Below are 20,850 nucleotides of genomic sequence, written 5' to 3'. Positions count from 1 at the left end.
GTCCCGATGATGACACGAGGAGAGGGCCTCTTCTAATGGATTCGGTGTTCGGCGGCGCCTCATATCAAACACCCCAGTGGCCCCGGTGGTGATCCGTGAGGACGTTTGCTGGTTTGCTGCCATCGTCGGCGCTCAGTCTGCCATCGTACATCTTCAGCGCTGGCCACCTGCATGGACCGCTCGCGCCGCATAAGCACACTTATTACATAACGTCATTACGAGGTGTCTATTGTATTTAGAATCCATATATATCGCGGGGATTCTGCTCTTGTCGCGGCGCGTCAGCCTTCCATCACCGCTTATCGAGATGCAGGCCGGTCGGTAATAACCCGCGCGGTCCATTGTTCACTCCAAACTGATGAACATTAGGTTTGCATTGTCAAGTCAATCACGTGAGCAGTGCGTGCCGTCGCCCCTGATATCGAGCCTTCACAATCGAAGACGCCGTGATATACTTTACCCTTTTTGCGTTTTAATGATCCGCAGACGCGGCGCAATAAAAATTCACCAAACGTCAACTAGAAATTCAAAAATATAAAATTTATAAAAGTAAATATTACGCGTAACTAACCCTATATTTAATTGTGGACAATCGCAAACAAAGTTTGCAATCATTGTGCTCGCAGAAGTGGCAGGGTTGCCTATGTGATGATACACTCTGCGCGCGCGTACATGTGCAGCACACGCGTGGAGAGCAGACCACTACACCAGCGAAAAATGTTCAACTTGCTTGACTGCCTGGTCTACCTGGTTAATGCGTACATGTCTCCCCACCGGTCCATTCTTACGGTCATGTGTATGTGATCAGTGTAAGAAGTGGAGTCTTCGGGAGAGCACGCGGACCTCTTTGCTTTCGCGTTGTTTATAAACTGTTTATGAATGGAGCATTGGTAACCGAAATATTAAATATCCGCGACGCGTTTTTCCTAACCAACAAGTGCATCTCACCCAAAAGAGTTTTTCATCAAATGTGAATCATATAGAAAAACATAGTGGTTTTGGTGAAATTGAGGGGACCTCCGGATGGATTTTCGTAATACAAGTGATAGAAAAACAGTGATGCCAGCAGCTGCGATTGCATCTTCTCCGTGCGAAGAAAATTCAGCGGCGCCGCTGCCATCGAGAGTAGTGTGATCAACAGGTAAGTCACTCACGTGTTCATCGCGACGCGTCCTAGCAAAGGTCGTCGCGAAGCGTGCATTTTATGCCATGATTCATTTTATGACCATTGCGCCGGGCGTGGACACGGACGGACGGATTGTGACAAAGTGGAAGCGTGGCGCTCGCACACTCCGTTTTCACACTTAACTGTGCCGCATGCCGGGCATATCTGTTAATTATGAGTGTCTTAATATGGAAAATCCGGTCGCTGATGGAGTAAAATACTCGGGCAAAGCCAAATCTAGTTTACGTTGCGCCATTTCTACTCAAGAAACCACTGAATCGTGACGGATTTTTTCCCTCTGGAAAATACAAACTACATTAGCATAAAAATAAAGCGGAAATTGTTAAGAGACAATAGTAATAAGAATCTGCAATGTTGTGGTTTACCACAACATATGCAAACGAATAAAAATTTCTTAAAATTGCAACTTATTAAAAATATGCTTGAAATTTTGCTGCTAGAGTGATCAAACAAAAGCAAAATTGACTCCGAGAGAGTGCCGCACTTTGCTGCGGTATGAGGAACCTCACAACCTCTCTTGGCAAATGCGACATTCAAATGTATGTGTGCGATGTAGATGAACATGTAGCGACCGACGTGTTGTGGCCTACGCTGCATTAGACGACCTGTGCATGTTAAGCAAACCCTGATTTACACTTGTCCACCTGCTCTTCCGTTTCATCTCGACTCGCTCGCCATATCCGGTTCCACAAATTCCAACATTCGCGAACAAGTGCACACTCTCGCCTTGTAACCCTCTCACTTGTCACTTCTATCACCTCGACAACGGAATGCATTAAATATTGTGCGTGCGCGCGCGCCCGTAACCGCATTAACCGTTCTTCGTCTCAGCGATCAATTTCTATTATTTTATTAGTAAAACCGAGCGATCTTGTGGAAAGAAGAGCGTGGCAATAAATAAATTTTCTGCGTGCGGCGATGGAATGCGCTAGGAGCGGACTCGTGCGACGTAATTTAAATGAGGGACATAAATGATCCGGCTGCGTGTCCGTTCACTCCATCCATTCGAATTTATTAAGATTAGGGTATGTAGAAAGTCATTTTCAGCGCAGGTATGTTCCTCATTGATTTATCAAGAGTTTTCCATTCGCTCACATGTACGGTGTAATATTTAAGCGGGAAATTATAACTGTCGAGGGCAAAATCGATCGCGGCTTTTCTTGGCAAGTTGGCAAGACTGAAGAGGATGGGTGACGCCTCTTGCAGTGCGTTCACGGGCAGCATCAAGCTGTCTATTATGCGGACAGCAATTTCTAAATAATAACCATTAAAATAGCAGTTTGTTGGGTAATTACAGAGCTAGAGCAGTACATATAAGAGGAGTTTAAGCGTTTCTTAATTAATATGTTTTATTCGTATTTTCCGTGCGATGCTGTCGAAGTATATGTTGCAAATAGTAAGATTCGTCTTTGAATTAATTGCGCGCGCGGTGGACAAGTGCATGGAACAAGTGCGCCTACGTCAAACTGATGATGCTTTACGCGCCGACACTTCTTGAACGGCTTTGTTCTTTTGCAATCCAATTAAATCTACCTAATAATTAATGACACTGCGTGCGTTCGTTGGTTTCGTGCGCGCGCGCGGCTTCCAGTTGTAATTGTGGAACAAACAACAAGCAACAAGTTGAAACAAAAACGACGAAATGGCTTGTTCGCATGAGATCTCAAATTACATGCGTTTCACATTATCGGCCATAGTTACAAGTTTGCGTTGTGGTGAAGCATTCAAGTAAGAAGTTCAAACCTGCTGCAAGATACACGCGGATATATCCTTGGTATTATCTTCATGCGCCAACCTTCAAGCGCGAATCTAAGGTTAGGTTAGAAGGAAAGCATAATTTGTTTGAGGATTTAACGACGTGTCGAGACAAAATTTTCTTTTCGTTCCACTTTGCTTCGTTAATCTTCGCAAATTATCAATATTTAAATAATTTTACTGGGCATTTTGTGAAACGCTATTAATAAACGTTTATCGTGAATTATAGCCTGCTATACACCGCACGGCGAGCAAACGATGATGATTATTGAACGCGAGACGGTTAGCACGTTGGTGATTCGAAATTATATCGGAATCGACAAATTATATTTTAATCGATTGCAATTTAACGCAAACACACACACTTTGCTTATGTACATCGTGTAATAATTTTTATAACCGACACAAAAAGTGCAGCACGAAAGTTGTACTTTCGAATCTAATTGCGCGCGCGCGGTACAAGAGGAACGAGATTCGATAAAATTCGATATATACGCACTTGTTGTATACGATTTGAGCGTCCATTGTTTTTCTGCGCGACGGGGTGTACCTCGTGTAGAAACTTTCGAATTTTCGCGCAAGCATCAACTCGTCTAAGCAGTCCGCGCGTGTGCGTAGAGCGAAATAATAAAGTCGAAGTTAAGCGCGGCGCGCGCGCGCGCACTTGCTTGCTATGCGGCAGCGAGTGTGGAAAAAACACACAAGCCAACTGCAACAACGGTAATGGTGAATACCAGTGCAAAGAAATGAACGCCGGCTGAAGACGGAGACGCCAGGATTAAAGAGTCGAAGAATTCACTTTCAAATGGCTATGATAAACAGATTGGCTGGCTTCCTAAGACGAACGGCTGGAAAACAACCTGCATCAGCGCAGAAAATGTTTGCGCACGCATAATAATAAACACGCTGGTTTAAAACGAAACGCTCGCAGATTTTTATAACTGCCGCGAATGACCATCGTGTGATGATGGGAATGTGTGCCTGCGGTCAGACGCTGAAATCACATGTTTTCTTAAATCCGTTCTGTAAGAGGGGCCTCGGCACAAAGAGGCGAGTAATTATACAATGAAGGTATTCTTGCAATTCAATTCCGGGTATGGGTATATCATACATACGGATTCAAGCATCGCGCGGTCATCACGCCAACTGTTAGAAAATATTAACGCATTATTAATGTTGCAAATTATTAACACTTAAAAATATGAAAGTTGGCCTGTTCATAAATCTTCATTTCATCATTTTTTTTTCTTTCTCCGGTGGGCTGACATAATTTGTTTTCGCCTTTTTTGTCTAGTCGAATAGAGACATTTTTAAAGAAATAAATAGATATTGTCAACCGCATCATTTACACCGCCCATTTTTGTAGCCACAATTGTTTTGTTCTTGCGCTGAGCTTTAATCGTGCTTTGTAGATAGGAGCGATGCGCCTATTATCATATATCGAGTTATAACAATGAGTGAGCCTGCCCTGGGACGCGGTCCGAGGCATCGGGTATATATCTCACACGGCATGTCGTAACAACAGAGATACATCATGGTCTCACGGTGCGACTAATCGAGGCCCCCCGACAAGAGATTGATATTTTTTAAAAGCTCGTGCACTCTGCACAACACACTCACACACACATACAATATAACTTTGCTGGCGATATTATGCATGCACAAAGAAGACGGGGAAACTCGGAAAGCGATAGACTAAGAAGAAGTTCACATATTGCACATAGAGAGTACACACGCTCGCCGCAGTCATCGGCCGTTTTGTGCAGTGACGTGGCCCCGACCTCGTCGGGTGCTCCTGCTGGGCCGTCCGTCTATCCGTCGAAATCTTTCCGTCCGAGAGCGAACAGCCGCACGTCAACGTTGGATTATCACCTCTCCTATACACACGTCCTTTCCGGATTCACATATCACGGGGCATTCTTGGCAAACAACTGCGCGTGGCCATAATCGTAATTTTCTATGTTCGTATAAACAACAAGCGCCAAATAAAATCGAATCAAAAACTGGAACATTGTGAATGACGCAGGCGCGAGAAACTATCGCGCGTATCATTTACACGAGAGAGCCGGTCTTTCGGTTGGCGTGTCGCTTGCGTAATCATAATAATAATAATATCGAACAGGTGCTCTACTACTACTACGACTAGTCCTAATGAAAGCAGCGGAGCCAATAGACACACATAATATGTAAATAAACGGGCGCATGCGTTACGTGCGGCCGACCGAATTGAAAAGAAATTAAGTCGGACGAAAACTGGATCACAACAAAATACACTTGTTGTCAGCATCGCGTTTCGATGTTTATAACTGCTCTTAACGTGGTGTGCGAGTTGTGAAAGAAACGCAGCGCTCGACTTGTGCCGCACACACGCACACAGGCATCGCGAGGCAATTGTGTTCTTTCTCTGGTTTCTGGTTATTGCCGATTATAGGACACTCGACCGAAGCGTTTCGCCAACAACCAACAAGTTGCGTACTCCGCGCGCGCACGCGTGTGTGTGTGTTTGTGCGCGCCGTGCACAATGTAATAATTTACGCTCTCGACTCGTAAAATTTAATTTGTTGAATACATCAGGTACGCGCCAACATACACCAACATACCTGCAATATGGTCACTGCACACCTAGATGGATAATATATTTTATGATCTCGAACGGCCCAGAGTGTCTTCCGTGAAAGTCACTTGCTCTTTCTAGCTTTAATCGCGTACATAAATCTTCTGATTAATATTACATTACGCACTAATGCTTAGATATTTATTTAATCGCTTGTTCTTTCTGGGAAACTTTTTGGCTGATGGGTACACTTAAAACACATTCCAACAATACCCATTTAGAATTTAAAGATATTTTGAAATCAATTAATTATCCAATTCAATATCTCGTAGGTATCTTGTGTAAGGGTACATTTCATAGCGTCGGTGACTGCGAGTAGTGCATTCTGGTCACGAACGTTCGATTCGATGCCAATCCAATATAATCGTACTGTTCCGGTCTAACTCGATAGCCAACTTATTCTATTTAAACGGCTCTCTATAAAATGAATTATGTATGTCGTTGATACTTTTCCATGGAAGCGCTGCGACTAGATTTCCTATTGTTTTATAGATGCCTAAGGACTTTTGTTTATGGTAACGCGACTGACGCTTTCCACTGACGGTCAAGCGGTTCTTCTTCAGCGGAATCTTTCGATCAGTGTGCGCATTTTTTTTTTCACTCGCTGCGCTCGCGGCAGCATAAACAATGACGTGTGTGGAAAAACAGTTGTTATCACATGATGACAACTCTTCGAGCAATACATGTTCGCGTTCGAACTCGACCAGAACAAACAGCGTACACAATTATTGAGTGGTTATTAACCTGCCGGGAATGTTGTATTGCCATTTTCTAATTCGCATTTGTTTATTCGAAATCGGCTTTGTGCGCGCGTTAGAGACTTTAAATAAACAATTCTATCAGCCGCGGCAGAGATGCTGGCAGCGAAAACACAATGACGAGAAGCATCGTGATGCACACCGAGAGTCTGAAAGAAGGTTTTGTCGGTCGAGCCAAAAGAACTCGGCGCTATTCTCTATCGCATCGTGGTCGTAAAGACGCGCGCACTGATTATACGTTCCTCATTCAATTCCTGCCAGTTTTTAAACACGGTTGCTTTTCTATAGAAGCATATAATTCGTTGGGTCGGGATAAATTCATCAATTCATTGTTTTCGCAATGAAAAACTCTCTACACTTGACTATTGATCTAAATAGTGCCATATTCACTTAGGCTTCGATTGTTAATCAATGCCGCGGGGTACGAATCGTCGGAGAATGCGCTGTGTAAGTTGATTGTTGTCTTGCTGACCGCGCGGCGAATGAAGCAAACGTGTATTCGGTATGCTGTTGTAATAATCGCCCGCGGGCGACTCACCTACCCTACCAGTAGCACACACATAATAGGAGATCACAATTATGATAATTCCCAATCGAAAGCCTTCGCAGCCGACTTCCAGTTTCCCGTCTTTCGTACGCTTCGCGCATATCAACGTGTGGCGAGCGAACGGGTTCATTAATATTTATCTCGGGCCCATCATCATCATCAGCATCGGGCATCGCGGCGAAATCTAAAAACAAATAAAAAGTACTGTTGTTCGTGCGCGTCCAGTTGAACCTACATGAAAGGTAATTAATTCATTTGAGGCACAGTGGCATCACGTTGACCTTCTCTCTGCGCGCGCGCGCGCACGCTGGCACTGAATGAATCGGAATGAATTTTTGATAAAGAACTATAACAGTAGTTGGCCGGTCAGTTCATTCTCATGGAGATAATTGCCTGCGGGGCGAGCTCGCGCGCGCAGAGTGTGGGTATGCGCGCCGCGAAGAAGCGGCAGATATAATGGCTACCTGTTATATAATTGGACAATGCAGGCCTTCCATTAATGATCGTTTAGGTTGCCGAGCGAAATGATTAATAAGTCGCCACAATTCCGCCACACACTTGCCCAGTGCGCGCGCGCGTACTGCGTATAAATGTACGCGCGCCTCCTCAAACCAACATATTGTGTGTGAGAGCTCAAGCTTCCAACATCTAGCTGCTGGGCTATTTCGCTATTCTCGTTGTTCGCCTTGTTCTTCTTCTAGGTCGGGTTTTAAAATTACATCCGAGCGCGAACACATCAGCATCAGCAGGACAACGAACTTATTCAGATTGTGCATGCGATGATGTGTGTTTGCGAACACGCCGGCAATAGAAATAATTCTCTCAAATTCTCATTACGCGTGTAAAAGTCCAACGAAAAAACGTCCAGCGCGTAATTAAAAACGCATTAAATCGCCAACAATCAATTGTTGCATTGCCAACGCAACGCGTCTGCGTGTTTACCTTTCAGAGATATTTTCAATTAAAAACTATGACAATAGCATATCTTTAGATGCTCATTAGTCATTACAAGGCAGGTTAACTGAAAGGAAAATTAGTTCCGCGTACGTGCACGCAGAGGTGGAGCTTTGCTGAAAACTCGCACTCGCTTGAAAAATCACTCGGTCGCGGTAGAGATCTAATCGGAAGGAACGCACTTTAAACAAACAATTAGCGATAACCATCTACATATTACATGATGATATAATTTATGTGGAACACGTCGTTACATTTACATTTTTGAACGTTTGTTTCGCGTGCTGCTTGTAAACGTAATAAAAGCGGCGTTCCGAGTGAGCACCCTTACAAGTTAAGCAAATTACATCTCATTATCACATCAAATCATATTTGAACACGACAGCTTGGTCAGCAAACGGAAGTGGAACAATTTCAGGTATTTATAACGGGTATCCTTCTCCCCGAAGATTCAGAAATGATGAGCGGGCATGTAAGAAATAAGAATCGATCGTGCCGTGCATTTTTATACTCTTCTATTCTGCGGAAAATATTCCCCAATGGGGCGCACCACGTCATCATCGTCCACTTAAATTATATTGGATCATTGCGTCACTGCTCTCTTCTCCTGTTCATGTTTTATATTTTTTTCATTTTTTTTTTCTTCTTTACTTCGCTTGTACTGTCCGTTTGTCGTGTGTCGTGGCGAACGCAAAGAAGGGTCGATACACATTTTATAATGCATCGTGACTTATTCATTGCACACAATCGAACTAAATAATTAATAAGGTCGAGTGCGCCTGTGAGGGCGAGAGGATTGCCCGCTTTTAGAGCGGGCGCACACACTACCACCACCACCACCTAAGGGTCAGAAGCGGTCGGCTTAAAAAAGCACCCCTCGATTTTATTGAGCCTTTTCCCACAAATAGGTTGTTTTTGTTTGATAACTTTGTTTGATGGCTTTTTTACGGGGCCAGACGGATATAAATTTAAAATTATATTAGGACAACTGTATCCACCGAGTTTTTCATCCATTTTGTTGGGTAAAATTGCTAAACTCAGCTAGCATTAATATTTTAATATGCAGATTTATTCGTAAACATAAATTAAGATTAGTATTTTTTTATTTCGAGAATTAACGGTAATAATCAATAAATTTCTTTGTTATTAAGGCCAGGTGCGTTATTTATAAATTTGTTGGTTATGATCAACAACTTTGGTTGGTTGTTACCGCAGCGCTTTAATAACACATCGATATTTACCCGATGGCTACTTTCTATTAAATAAAGCAGCACGCTTTGCGTTTGTCTCTCGTCGAGGCAGAGCACGCAATTGCGTCGAAAAGGGAAATTCAAAAACGTCCAGCACAGCATAAGCCCATAATAAATATTCATTAAAAACAATCACCGTCTAATCTGATTACATCACTGAAAATATTATTCCAACTACCGTATAGATAGATATAGACATATTCGATTGGTATCTCGGAATGCCAGGCATTAGATTAGAATTAGCAATTTGCATTATACGCATGTATTAATATTTCATTACGATTTTGTATTTCTTTTTTAAGCAGCCGCGACTTAATGCTCTGTTTGCATAGCCGGCCAGCAGCTTGCCGACTGATATGAGGCTGATGCAAAAAATTAAACCATTAGGCCATTAAGCATTAAAAGCTCGTTTTGTACACATTTATTTAAAAACTCTTGCGCTTCGCCGGGAAAACGTCAAAGCGTGGAAAAAAATGTAATTTGTAATTCGGTGTTTGTCCACTTTGTGTTCGGGTGGTTCACATGCGAGGAGTTGCGAAAAAATAAGCACAAAGTGGACGGTTGGACGTACACATCCGACTGGCAAGAGGGCATGCAGAAAAGTGAGATGATAGCGTGTAATTTGTGTGTCATGTTTAAAGGATCTTTATACGCGAATTTGCACGTGCGTTCGGCTCGTTCATTTCGTTTCGTCCGCGGACCCCGGTATATTTGTGTGCTCGTGTTTGTACGTTTTATAAAATGAAGTAGATAAGCGAAGCGTAAGTACATACAAGTCGAGTATTTCTGGCGCGCGTGATTTTTACAAAGATCCAATTAAATATAGTTACCTCGCGCAGGCCCGGAACACACCCGATCGACCGGTCAGCAGCACCCGCTTCACTTTGAGTTTCTGTCATTTGCCAAAGCTTTTATGCTTAATAAATAAAACTTTTATTCATTAACATAATAATTATTTCCATCTGACGACTTTATAACGAACACATTTCCTACTACAATGTAAAATGTATTTTATCGATTTTTGCTCCTTGGATTTCTGTGTTTGTAATTGTAGTTTTTTTTTTTTCACCGAGTAAAGATACCTTCCTTCACCGAATGCCACGCTCGTAAAAAACGATTCTGAACTATTTATACGCGATCATAAAGTTCGGAATTAGTTCATAAAACATTCGAAACACAAGTGTGTATTTATTGAAACTACAAACATCGCCAACTAGCGATGCATATGTACAGATCGCCGGAAAAACGAAAAACAATAAAAATCAATGAAAATAGAAAACTCTCGTGTACAACAAGAACAAATCTCGTATGTTTTGTGTGGTAAATATACACCGAGTGTTACAAAACCTCAAAATATTTATTATTTATAAAATAAATTAGTAAATAACAATACATTTTTAACAAAAAGTGATGTAAAGTTAATTTTTGTTATTAATATTTAAGTTTGCGGGAAAAAATGAAGCAACACATGAATATTATGAGTTATTCCCAGCAGAGACATGCGGTTTGAGTCGGAATAAAGTCCTGACGCAATATTTATATTAGTTTTAATTATAAACACAATAAAAGCTACGATAAATAGATGATGCGGTGCGCGTTCCGATTTCCTACGGTTGTAATAATATACAAACATTTCGACGGTGAGATCTACACACATATTTTTTTGTTTGCCTTCGAAAAGTAGGAATACACTAACTGGCGCGTCAAAAACGTAATTGCGCCACACAAATTTTGTTGTATTCTGTGTTGTTGCTGCTTTTTTTCTATACGGGCGTCTGTTTTGCTCGTAATTGTAATTCTTCGGATTGAAATGAAATGCGGCTGCCGACGATGGGCCGTAAATGCAGCAATTGCCACAGCGTTGCGTTGTTGTGTCGAGTTAAATACTTTAATGATACCTATTTCATTCCTTCGATCCTCGCGAGAGTGAAGAGGAATAATAACTTAATAAGTTACTATTACTTTTTATCCACACACCGCGCGCGCTGCACACACACACATTACGAATAATTTTCGTCGTTGTTTTTTTTTTATCAGTCTTCTTTCAAATTTGTGCGTTCCAACTCATGTCCGGCTTCGACATCATTGTTTGGTTCTTTGATTGTTGCCACTTCTTTCGTGTGGTTGAAGAATTATTTGACGAAGGAATGAGGTCAGACTCATGTTATACAGATGTGCAATTAACGTTTCTCTAGTTTGGTACTTCATCTTATCGTCATCAAATAGAAATACGATTGTTCCACAAAAACAATTCGCTGTTGAGACCAGCAGGTTTAACTCTTTTTTTATTTTGTTTTCTTGTTTATTGTGTATCGGTTTTATCGTCGCAGCAAACGTCTGTTCCTCTTTTTAAGTCAATACCACTTTGTACAAAACAATGGAACTCATTTTACTTGACACTAAGGTATGTTACTACTAAAGCGGTATGTCCTTCGCGGAATAGAATGGGCCGTGGAGAACGATGCGGCGTTGTTGTCATCATGTAGCGCGCCGAGGAGTGTGTGGAGAGCAATAGAATGGGACGTACTTGGACTCTCATTACGCGATCACAATGTACCCGCTTTTGTTGTCGCTGGTCGAGTACAAATTGCTTCTTTGACTCTTAAAATATTCAATGTGCGTAGTCACAACCTTAGAGTGCTGGGTAGGCACTACATGTGTTTCCACATTCACCACCCGAGAACAACCGGGTTTTCTTTCGACATCTTGGCCTGCAAATGTACCAAAGTGTTGCATTTTCACCAGCGTGAATGTAGGTAATAGCACGCTGCGGGGAAGAAAATTGTGATCTCAATTTTCAAAGTGTCAGAATGGTCCGCTTTTAATAACCTGCCTCAATAAATAATTTATTCATAAATGAACGTGTGAAAAGTGCCGCGCGGCGTAGATTATCGGATTAAACGTTTATTATTTACGCCTTTTTGTCAGGCGCGCGGAATGTCAGTAAAAAAAGGCGCGCAGATTAAGGCCGGCGTTATTGTCGGCTGTGAGCGGGCGTTTTTTCGAAGATACTGCTCAAAGATTGTTGTTGTTTATGAGTTCGTAAAAAGTGGACAGGCGTGTAATCAAGCGTTGTAGCATGTAATGCGGCTGTCCGGCATCGGGCCGACGTAACAGGCAACTAAAAACAATTAGAAGACCAACAACGCAGTGTGTCCGACAAACCGATCGCTTCCTGCATCATTAATCATAAAAGGCTCGCCTGCCATCCCGGCCAACGTGTTTGCATTGTACGCCACGCAACAAATGTTTGCGTGTAGCAGAAAACTGATAGAAGATCGAGATGCACACTTACACACACACACACATCGCGAGAGAGGAGATCATCTCAAAGGCACCTCATTGATGTATGTGTGTGTGCAACTCGGACGTGATCGTTTTTCTCTCCCATAACTTAATACGCTATCTTACGCTATTATCTCCTTTTTAAAATTAACACCATAAAAAAATAACGACTTTATTTTAAAGTTAAACCATGAGCAGTATGTGTGCGCGCGCGGCTTCTTGACAGGCACTTCATTTATACACAATGCTTGTCCCATTCATCAAAATTACACTGATTCATGTAAAACACGACGACAACGGGCCGCAGCCTCCCGATAAAGTCACGAAACTGTCTTGATGATTAAACTGTGTGCCCGCTTTAGTCGAAACAATAAACTTTTTTTCGTTAACCGCGGTGCGCCGGTTGATGCTGGATGCTGTAATTCCAAGTGGCGTTCTTCGTTGTCGAGATGTGTGACCACTTCTCGGCGCAGTGAAAGCACTTAACGAATTCTTGTGAATTTGTAATGTGGTGGGAATCGATGGTAAAGTTATGCAGCACATAGATGAATGTAACTTTGATCGCGTTATTCGTTCGCTCGTTCGCCATATAATAATATTGAAAATGGACGGACCGCTAGTTGCGCGATGCGCCTCATGCATATGTATGCAACGGCGTTCCATAAATGCGAGGCGGATAAGAGCAGAGCAATTGGTCAAGTGTATTAAATGCCTGCGCTCGCTGCTAAGGCCGTTTTATTCCAGCGACGCGATTATCGTAACATTTATTACACGGCAGCCGTCGTTTTATTACGAATTAGAATACTGTTTGAATAAAACTGATAGCCAGAAGTTTTTATACACCTCCAGATATTTATTTCGTCAATAATGCATTCTTTTCTATCACTCTCACTGTGTAAATTATTCGACGTGTCGCGTATTGTTTAAAATCGTGCATTTAATGAATATAAAAATACTTTGAATACTAACCTATAGGATAACTATCGATGAGAGTTTTATATTGTGTTTGAGCCTGGCTGGTTCTTGGATATTTGCCGCTTGGTGAGCGTTCAGGATTTTATTGCAAACGCAGCGTCTTTGACGCCGTACAAAACGGGGATATAAAATTAAAATTTAAGAATCATTAACCTGTTATTTCCCACCACCCGTTAAATCTGCGGTTTTATTACGAAGAATTTTTATATTTCCACCGATCGTAATGAACTCAATGATTGCGTTCCATCGATCGTATATAATAATGCGTGGCACATACGTATATAAGAAAGCGGCGCCGCAGCAAGATGTAAGTACATGCAACTGCATCAAAAACCTTTCGATATGTAGATATGCACGCTAAAAACGTACGCCTTCTCGAATTTCTTTCCTGATGTGAAACGCAGTGTGCATTTCAAGTAAACGAATATAATATCGATAACCAACTGCGCAGGTACGCAGATGTCATACGACTGCAATGATGATAAGTGCATAAATAATATTTCTAATGTCACTATGTTTATAATTATCATTATTTATGTTTCATTAATGATTTTCGAAAATTTTATCAAACACTCGGTGGTGAATATTCAAAAATCATTACGTGTAACATCCGCAAGTGAAATAATCGGATTCGGTGATTGATTAAAAGGGGTGTTAAGTATTATGATTGTTGGGGCATTAGTGCGTGAAGTCAATCGCGAGAGGGGTTCGCAGCTAAGTCGTCAACGCCTCGTTTATGCGCTGCGAATTGTTTCCTAATTCGTTCAACAACGGGGCAGGTGCCCCCGGGGCCTTCCCTATATTTAATAATACGAAATCATGTAGCTAGGTGTGTGCGCGCTCGAGCATAGCAAGGCTGGCAAGTGTATTACGAAGGGGGGAATGCACGGCTCTTGACGATCGCACGTATGCAAAATAAAAATCGCTCGGCTCTTTATTTCCGGCATAGAAGAAGGATATTTAATTTCGCTTTTTCCAAATCGAACAAATACACACAAGGCAAAACAGCTCGGGAAAAAATCTCTCCACGGCGGCATTATTTTTTCCAGCGTGTTGTACATCTGCTAAAGACGCAGAAAAAATGGAAAATGCTCGCCGCGCACAGCGTGCATCCCAAGCGCAGACGGAAATATAACAGGAAAGTGACAATTAACTTACACTGCACACACGTATATGTATTATATGCCCTCATGCTGGTGACATGGCTTTACTTGCACTCGAGCTTATCAACCAATTATTCGTCTGGAAGTTGTGCCAATATTTGGTTCAGATTTCGATAGGAACTTGGAGACCTATACATTTATTTCACATTGTCGCTGTTTGCAGTGTGATTTGATAGCTCCGCGCGCACGGTGTAATAAATATGTATATTTGGCACGCGGCGAATATGCCGACACTCGCCCACGACATGGTAGAGATTAATTTTTTAAATTTTTTACGCAAATAATATTAAATTAAACGTTGTAAATGTTTGTGTTGCAGAAGTGGACCTCACGCCGTCAAATAGATGCCATGACTTCTCGGTGAGTACCTTTCATACATTATGCATTAACACTATGAGTCCGCGTATTGGCCGCAACAAACTTTTACAACGCTTGGGAATGACTGAGAGTGGTTATAGAAAATGTGGCAGGGTTAAAGCGTATGTGTGTTGTATATACGACTGGCGCATCCACCCAAACGAAAATCTCATTCGCTTTACGTCCGAGCGCTTTTTTTTATTTCGGTTTTTCTTACTTACTGCCCATCAAAATCCTCAATTCCGACTTCGGAAAACACTTCGGCATCCACCTATTTCAATTTCATTATGTATCGCTTGCCTACAATAAAAAATAATCGACGTTTGCGGTGTGGAAGATAAAGCGAGAAGCACGTTTGTACATGTGTATGATTTGTGTGCAATTTGATAGCGATAAGGAAGGTGGAATCATATGCGCGCTGCAATGGCTACTCTCACAAGCGCCATAAGTTACTATACGTTATTGAGGGATCCAAACTGTAATTCATTTTCCAACCGGACTCCAGTCAATTATTTAAAAATTGCCGTCCCAATGCGCATCATTGCTCGTTCGTTCCGGCATGGAGGCATGCAGCCAGCTCCCGAAACACTCGTATTTTGCAGTCAACATAACGGGCCCGCGCGTTCGCTTTCTTCAGCGCTTCTCTTTTTCCGTCGGGCGCAACCAGCAAACCGATGTCGAACTCAAAACGCCGGGGGTGTTCTACGAGGCTCCGGGGACTACTTCCGACTTGTTTTACATCGTTTTGTTCTAACAATCCGATACATAACTCTTCGAGGGATATACCTACGTACAAGTTTATAAGTTGTTTTTTTTTTCTCCTTCTTCTTCTTTGGCATTCATGGCCACGGTGGAATTGGAAACTCCAGCGCGGGTGCTTGTATTGAATTCAAGCAGTTGGCGGACGTGTGTGCGTTATTGAAATTCGAACAGTCATTCGCCAAACGATTACTCTTTCTGGCATGCTTTCTAATAAATGATACAGATTGCCAGGCGCGCGCGAGGCGGATGCGAATCATGCGCAAAGTGAGCTAAAGAAGCAAAACTAATTGGTTTCGCACGATTTGGTGGTGGAACGTTAATAGTTTTCTGTAGACGTTAAAGGGTAATAAGCGAAGCGCGTCCTTAGACAATATAACCAAGTCGAGAATCATTTTCGGCTGCGAGGGTTAATGAGTTGGGGTCGGGAATGTGCGGGTTGAAAGAAAAACGTCAACACAGTTTATTTCGATATAGCGGTGCATGGAAGGTTATGAGATAGATTTAAAAAGTCGTGTGTCACTTGTCACCGTTGCCTCGCTCATTATTTTAACGGCACGCATTCCGGTGTCGCATCGTCGCGCCGCACCGACCGATTACGTTCGGTTTGCGACTCATTTGTCTTGCATCGGAGAAATATTCATTAGCGAAACTCGTTCGGAATCGAACCAATTCGAAAACGTAGCCGCGTCGCGACAAAAAGTGTTTATTGGCCGACCGCGGACGTGCCTGCACACGACAACCACAATGTAGCAACGGGAACAACGGGCCCAACTTATGCAGATATATTCGGGGCAATCTCGTGCAATTGTTGCGGCCGTAATTTAGGGTTAACCTTTTTTTCGCTTTTCGTGCGCTCGCTCGTGTTGTGTGTTGTTTTTTTTTTATTTCGCAACCTTATAACTGGACGACATTAAATAAGCAAACCAGTCCTGAGAGATGCATCGATCTGGCCGGCGCGCGGTTACAATGAATGGCGAATGCAAAAGTTGGATGCACTTAAATCATCATCAAGTATATGCGCGCGAAGAACGAGTCCGCTAATTAGAGGCCCGAGACTAGAATGCATTCCGTGGCGGTCAGAAAGTTGTGTTTGTGTGTGTGTATCAGTAAATATATACACATTTATACACACAGGGTCGGATGCTCGGGTGGTGAGTTTGAGGGGAGCCTTAGATATGACCAGTTTCGAAAAAGGACCAACCCGCTCCGCGCGCATGTATGTGGCCTTTGATCTCTACGACATAAAGAGATATAACCATTACGTTTTCATCATGTTGCTGCTTACTTACAGCTCTCTCCCGCGCGCGCGTTACTTACTATCGCGGATGGCGGCGGTGGCGGCGGCAGCGCGCCGCTCCCGGACATATGGGGATTAAGGAAATATAAGTGGCGAACTACGAGCGACTCGTTTATTATGAATTAATGTCTGGCCTTTCACATCAAACGGCCAGTGCTCATTTCGACGATGGACTCTTGACAATGCGACTGCGGACATTTTCGAGATGTAATTTTTTTTGTCGTAATATAATATATATAAAAAAACGGTATCATACCACGGACACGGATGAATCCCCAGTTGGCTCTTAGAAGTTTTTCTGGTCCATACGTTATGAATTTTAAAGTTTCATTTGTAAGAGTGGCAATAAATGTGTCGGGGGCAGTAGGAGGGTCCGAATATTATTGATAGGTGATTTTGGTATATCAGGGAGAAAGGGGAGATTTTCCGCATGGAATTTATAAACGTGAAATAATCGAAGGCGGTAGGTGTAATAGAGATAGCGCGCCGTTTTGCTCTCCCACCGCAGGGGCAGCCGAGTTAACTATCGAGCGAATTTATGGATTACATACACAGATCCAGATATTGCCCGGCCAGAAGTTACGTGCACATGTTCTCGACCGGGATACCAGTCTTACACATCTCGCACCACACTCCCGGAGCATGTACGCGCTGGCGCATAAGTACGGACTATTGTTGGTTTGTGGAGTACAAACAGCAATAAGTACCGAATAAATAACACCGAGATACAATCGTACTGGTAAGTACATGCTCCCGATTGAAATCCTATGAATTTACAAAGCGGCCGCTTGCGTAGCGCCAGCGCAAGATCGGATATCGTCGTGGTCCTAATGAAATGTTCCTTCATTAACACCAGCACAGCCTGTGAGCAGCTCCTTTGGTCCGCGACACTCGGGCGGACGTTTGTCCGCCGTCGCGCCAGCTACATGCACTTGTCGTTGCTGTTTGGAACAAGGCAAAACACTTGGCGCAATTCCACTTACTCGTAATACTTATGTGGTAACAATCTTCTTCTTCTTCTTCGGCCACGGCTCGCTGGCTACCTACACAGGAGCGGGAGCCGGCTCGCGCGCGCATGCAACCCATCCGACCGCGCGCGTTATCTGCATAACTTTAATTTGCTGCTATTATTCAAGTCCACCCATAATTGACCAGGCCGCACTCATTACACGATCCATGCCCAGATCGACAAACGGTCACGACCGGCGCGCGGCGCCGCGATCATAAATTCAACAACCGGCAATTATTCGACGGACTTCATAAACCAAACAATCCGGCAATAAACAATAATCACGCACCGGGGCACTTAGCAGGGAACAAAAACGTTGGGGACATACACTGACACAACACCGAATCGCGTGTTGACTTGATTGACAGCAGAGTTCCGAGTAGCACTGCGCCACATCAACAGCTAAACCGATTCTTTAAGTGAAGATGCCTCACGTCTACAACTCGGTGTGATGCTGTATATGGTGCGCAGGAACAAACCATTTATTTCGTACTCATTATCGTCGGAGAACAAACCGAAATAAACAAACCGTTCGACTACTGGTAACGTGTAAATTTAAATTACTATTGAAGTGAACAACGTGAAAAAACGTACGCCGCAACTTGTTCGCAGCGCACGCTATTACAATTACAGACAATGCGTTTCCTGCTCCATTATTTGTTTGTTTGTATTTTTAGTCAATCTATTTTCAGTTTGGTGTGTTACAAAATTGAGTGACTAACTTTATATTTAGCTACAATGAGTATGCATTATCAATTTGGCGATAAATTTTGACTTCTATTTACTTAATCGGTTTTATTTACTATTATCGTGTTAAGTCAATAAAACGCGACGATTTTATATAAATCAACATAGAAGTGTGTAAAATATAAAAATATATATTACACTGGCAAAACCACTTAGGTAAATGTCTTCGAATTACTTTTGAAATCCAATTTAGATTGTTTTTCTCCGCGAGCAAAAATAGATGTTTTTTCTTTAGTAATTCTCCATCAAAAGCAAAGCTAAGAAAACACCACATAAAACCAGCAACTTTATCTGTTTAAAAAATTTCAAACGATCCTCACTGCGGACAGCATTCAATGATGAATTCCTTGTTGTGTCTACAAAAATATGAATTATGAAAGATGTTATAATCTTCGTCCATGTCGAATGCACTCCTGAAATAAGTATGGAATAGTTATGAAGATGTCGGTTGTGTCAGTTGTGCAGTCGGGAACGTAAATATTTCGATATGGAAACAAATAGTAAAATATAAAGTGTAGTTGCGATAATTGCAACACGAACTGTCAAATATGAAAATATATGTATGTTGGAATTGTTCCATGCCTTGCTCTTCATCTATGTGTACTCGTATATGCGAAGCGTACGATATCACGCAAAACGCGGCGCGGCTGTTGCGAACGCCGGAGCCCATAACTTATTTATTATTTCTGACAAATTTATTATTTTTTACGAGGTCGTTATTGCCACAACTCTTGCCACTACGCGCGCAAACCAATTAAAACTAATTTAGCCGGGGTTTCGATATATCGCAACTTTTTGATGAGCAGCTTTCAACTTTCCTCTAGCGGCTTTTTGCGTTTTTTTGTTGTTGTTTCAAGATTGCGTGTACAAACCTACGTACTAGGCCTACAAAGTTTTGTACTTTTTGCCAGTTATTAGTATTTGACATTGAAAGAGTCAATACAATTAGATAAGATATAATTTCTCCCGAATTTGTTTGATATATTAAACAAACAAAACGTGTTAAATGGCTTTTGTTAATAAAAAAATCTAGGTGCCAAATTGCTCGCTGACAGAGTGACACATCACGACAATTCTCTAATTTTGATATTTTGATTACATAAATAGTAAATAAATAAAGTAAATATGTGTTTTGAAGAGCAAATACAAACAAGATAAATTGCAATTTTGGCAAAAAATAGGATTGTTCAAATAAATTATTATTTGTACATTAATAATAATAACTCGACAATGATAAGAACAGTTTCAATCGCCGAAAAACTGGTGGTGCACAAACTCAAGTGTCCGAAATGAAATAATTCAATTGGTGTAAATTTTTGGAGTGTTAGATAAGGATGCGATGCAATAAGATGCGATGTGATGCGGTTTGTCGGTGTGGCAGTGTATCGCCCGCGGTACGCACGAGCGTTTCATTCATGATTCCAGAGAGCTTCTGAGCAGGCACACGTTCACTGCCAGAATTCCGTGCGCTTCCATTTAAAATTAACATAAAAAAAATTAAGAGCGGTTGCGTATGGTGGCGGCGCACATGTGTAAGTCAACTGGATGAATATGTGCGTACGTGTATGATATTAATGCACGTGAAAATAGAACGGAAATAGCTGGGAATTATTTAACCTCTTTTCTAATCATATTTCACCATCTTCTCGTTTACTTCTGGATGTCATCTTATGTTGGCATATTCAAATAATAGTTATTTATGTATCAAAGCGGTTTTTATCTTGTAATGGCCAAAATTGTTTAAAATTTACTAAATATTTGGAAAATTTATCAAAATTTGATGTTTTTATGGTGTTTTTTTCTCGTTTTAAAAAAGTTTAGAATAGAATCATTGATCATTCATAGATTTTATGAAAAACAATTTATTTATTTATCGTTTAAATTTCAAAACAGCAAAATTTTACAAATTTTTGTCAATTTTGCTTGTTTTCTTTCATTTTTATAGCAATTTTCTAAGATTTTGAAATTAAATGATTGACAATAAACCAAAGATCAACTTTACTACCTACTATTTTTAATAAAACCAAATTTTAAACATTTTGGTGGACACCCCAAAAGCTTTTTTAATAAAGAGCGAAAATACAATGTTGGCGAGGAGATTTGCTAGGACAAAGTCAAACAAAATAAACCTTCGATTATTATGTGTGCGGTTGAGATAAGGAGAGGTATTATGTCGCCTTGGTATGATTGC

At 41.8% G+C, this 20,850-nt stretch overlaps 1 protein-coding gene across 2 annotated transcripts in view; it reads left to right on the top strand.

Annotated features, from left to right (window-relative positions):
• Nucleotides 1-824: 824 nt before the first annotated feature.
• The window catches only part of LOC135791880 (transcription factor Sox-5-like), a 60,159-nt gene continuing 40,133 nt past the window's right edge, over nucleotides 825-20,850 (top strand). Inside the window, exons 1-2 of one of the 2 annotated variants that reach the window (XM_065302444.1) lie at nucleotides 825-1,141; nucleotides 14,807-14,847. In XM_065302444.1, the coding sequence (XP_065158516.1) occupies nucleotides 14,837-14,847 (11 nt within the window). In that variant the 5' untranslated portion in view covers nucleotides 825-1,141; nucleotides 14,807-14,836. Of the gene's footprint in view, nucleotides 1,142-14,682; nucleotides 14,736-14,806; nucleotides 14,848-20,850 lie in introns of those variants that run through there. The other variant, XM_065302443.1, reaches the window with a different exon arrangement.

The sequence above is a fragment of the Atheta coriaria genome, unplaced genomic scaffold (assembly GCF_025399875.1).
Source record: "Atheta coriaria isolate IRGN ID8LTWV9N9 unplaced genomic scaffold, Caltech_Dcor_3.1 hic_scaffold_5_pilon, whole genome shotgun sequence".
In the NCBI taxonomy this organism is placed as follows: domain Eukaryota; kingdom Metazoa; phylum Arthropoda; class Insecta; order Coleoptera; family Staphylinidae; genus Dalotia; species Dalotia coriaria.
The sequence above is the reverse complement of the archived record's forward strand: the minus strand, read 5'-3'. Positions and strand labels throughout refer to the sequence as shown.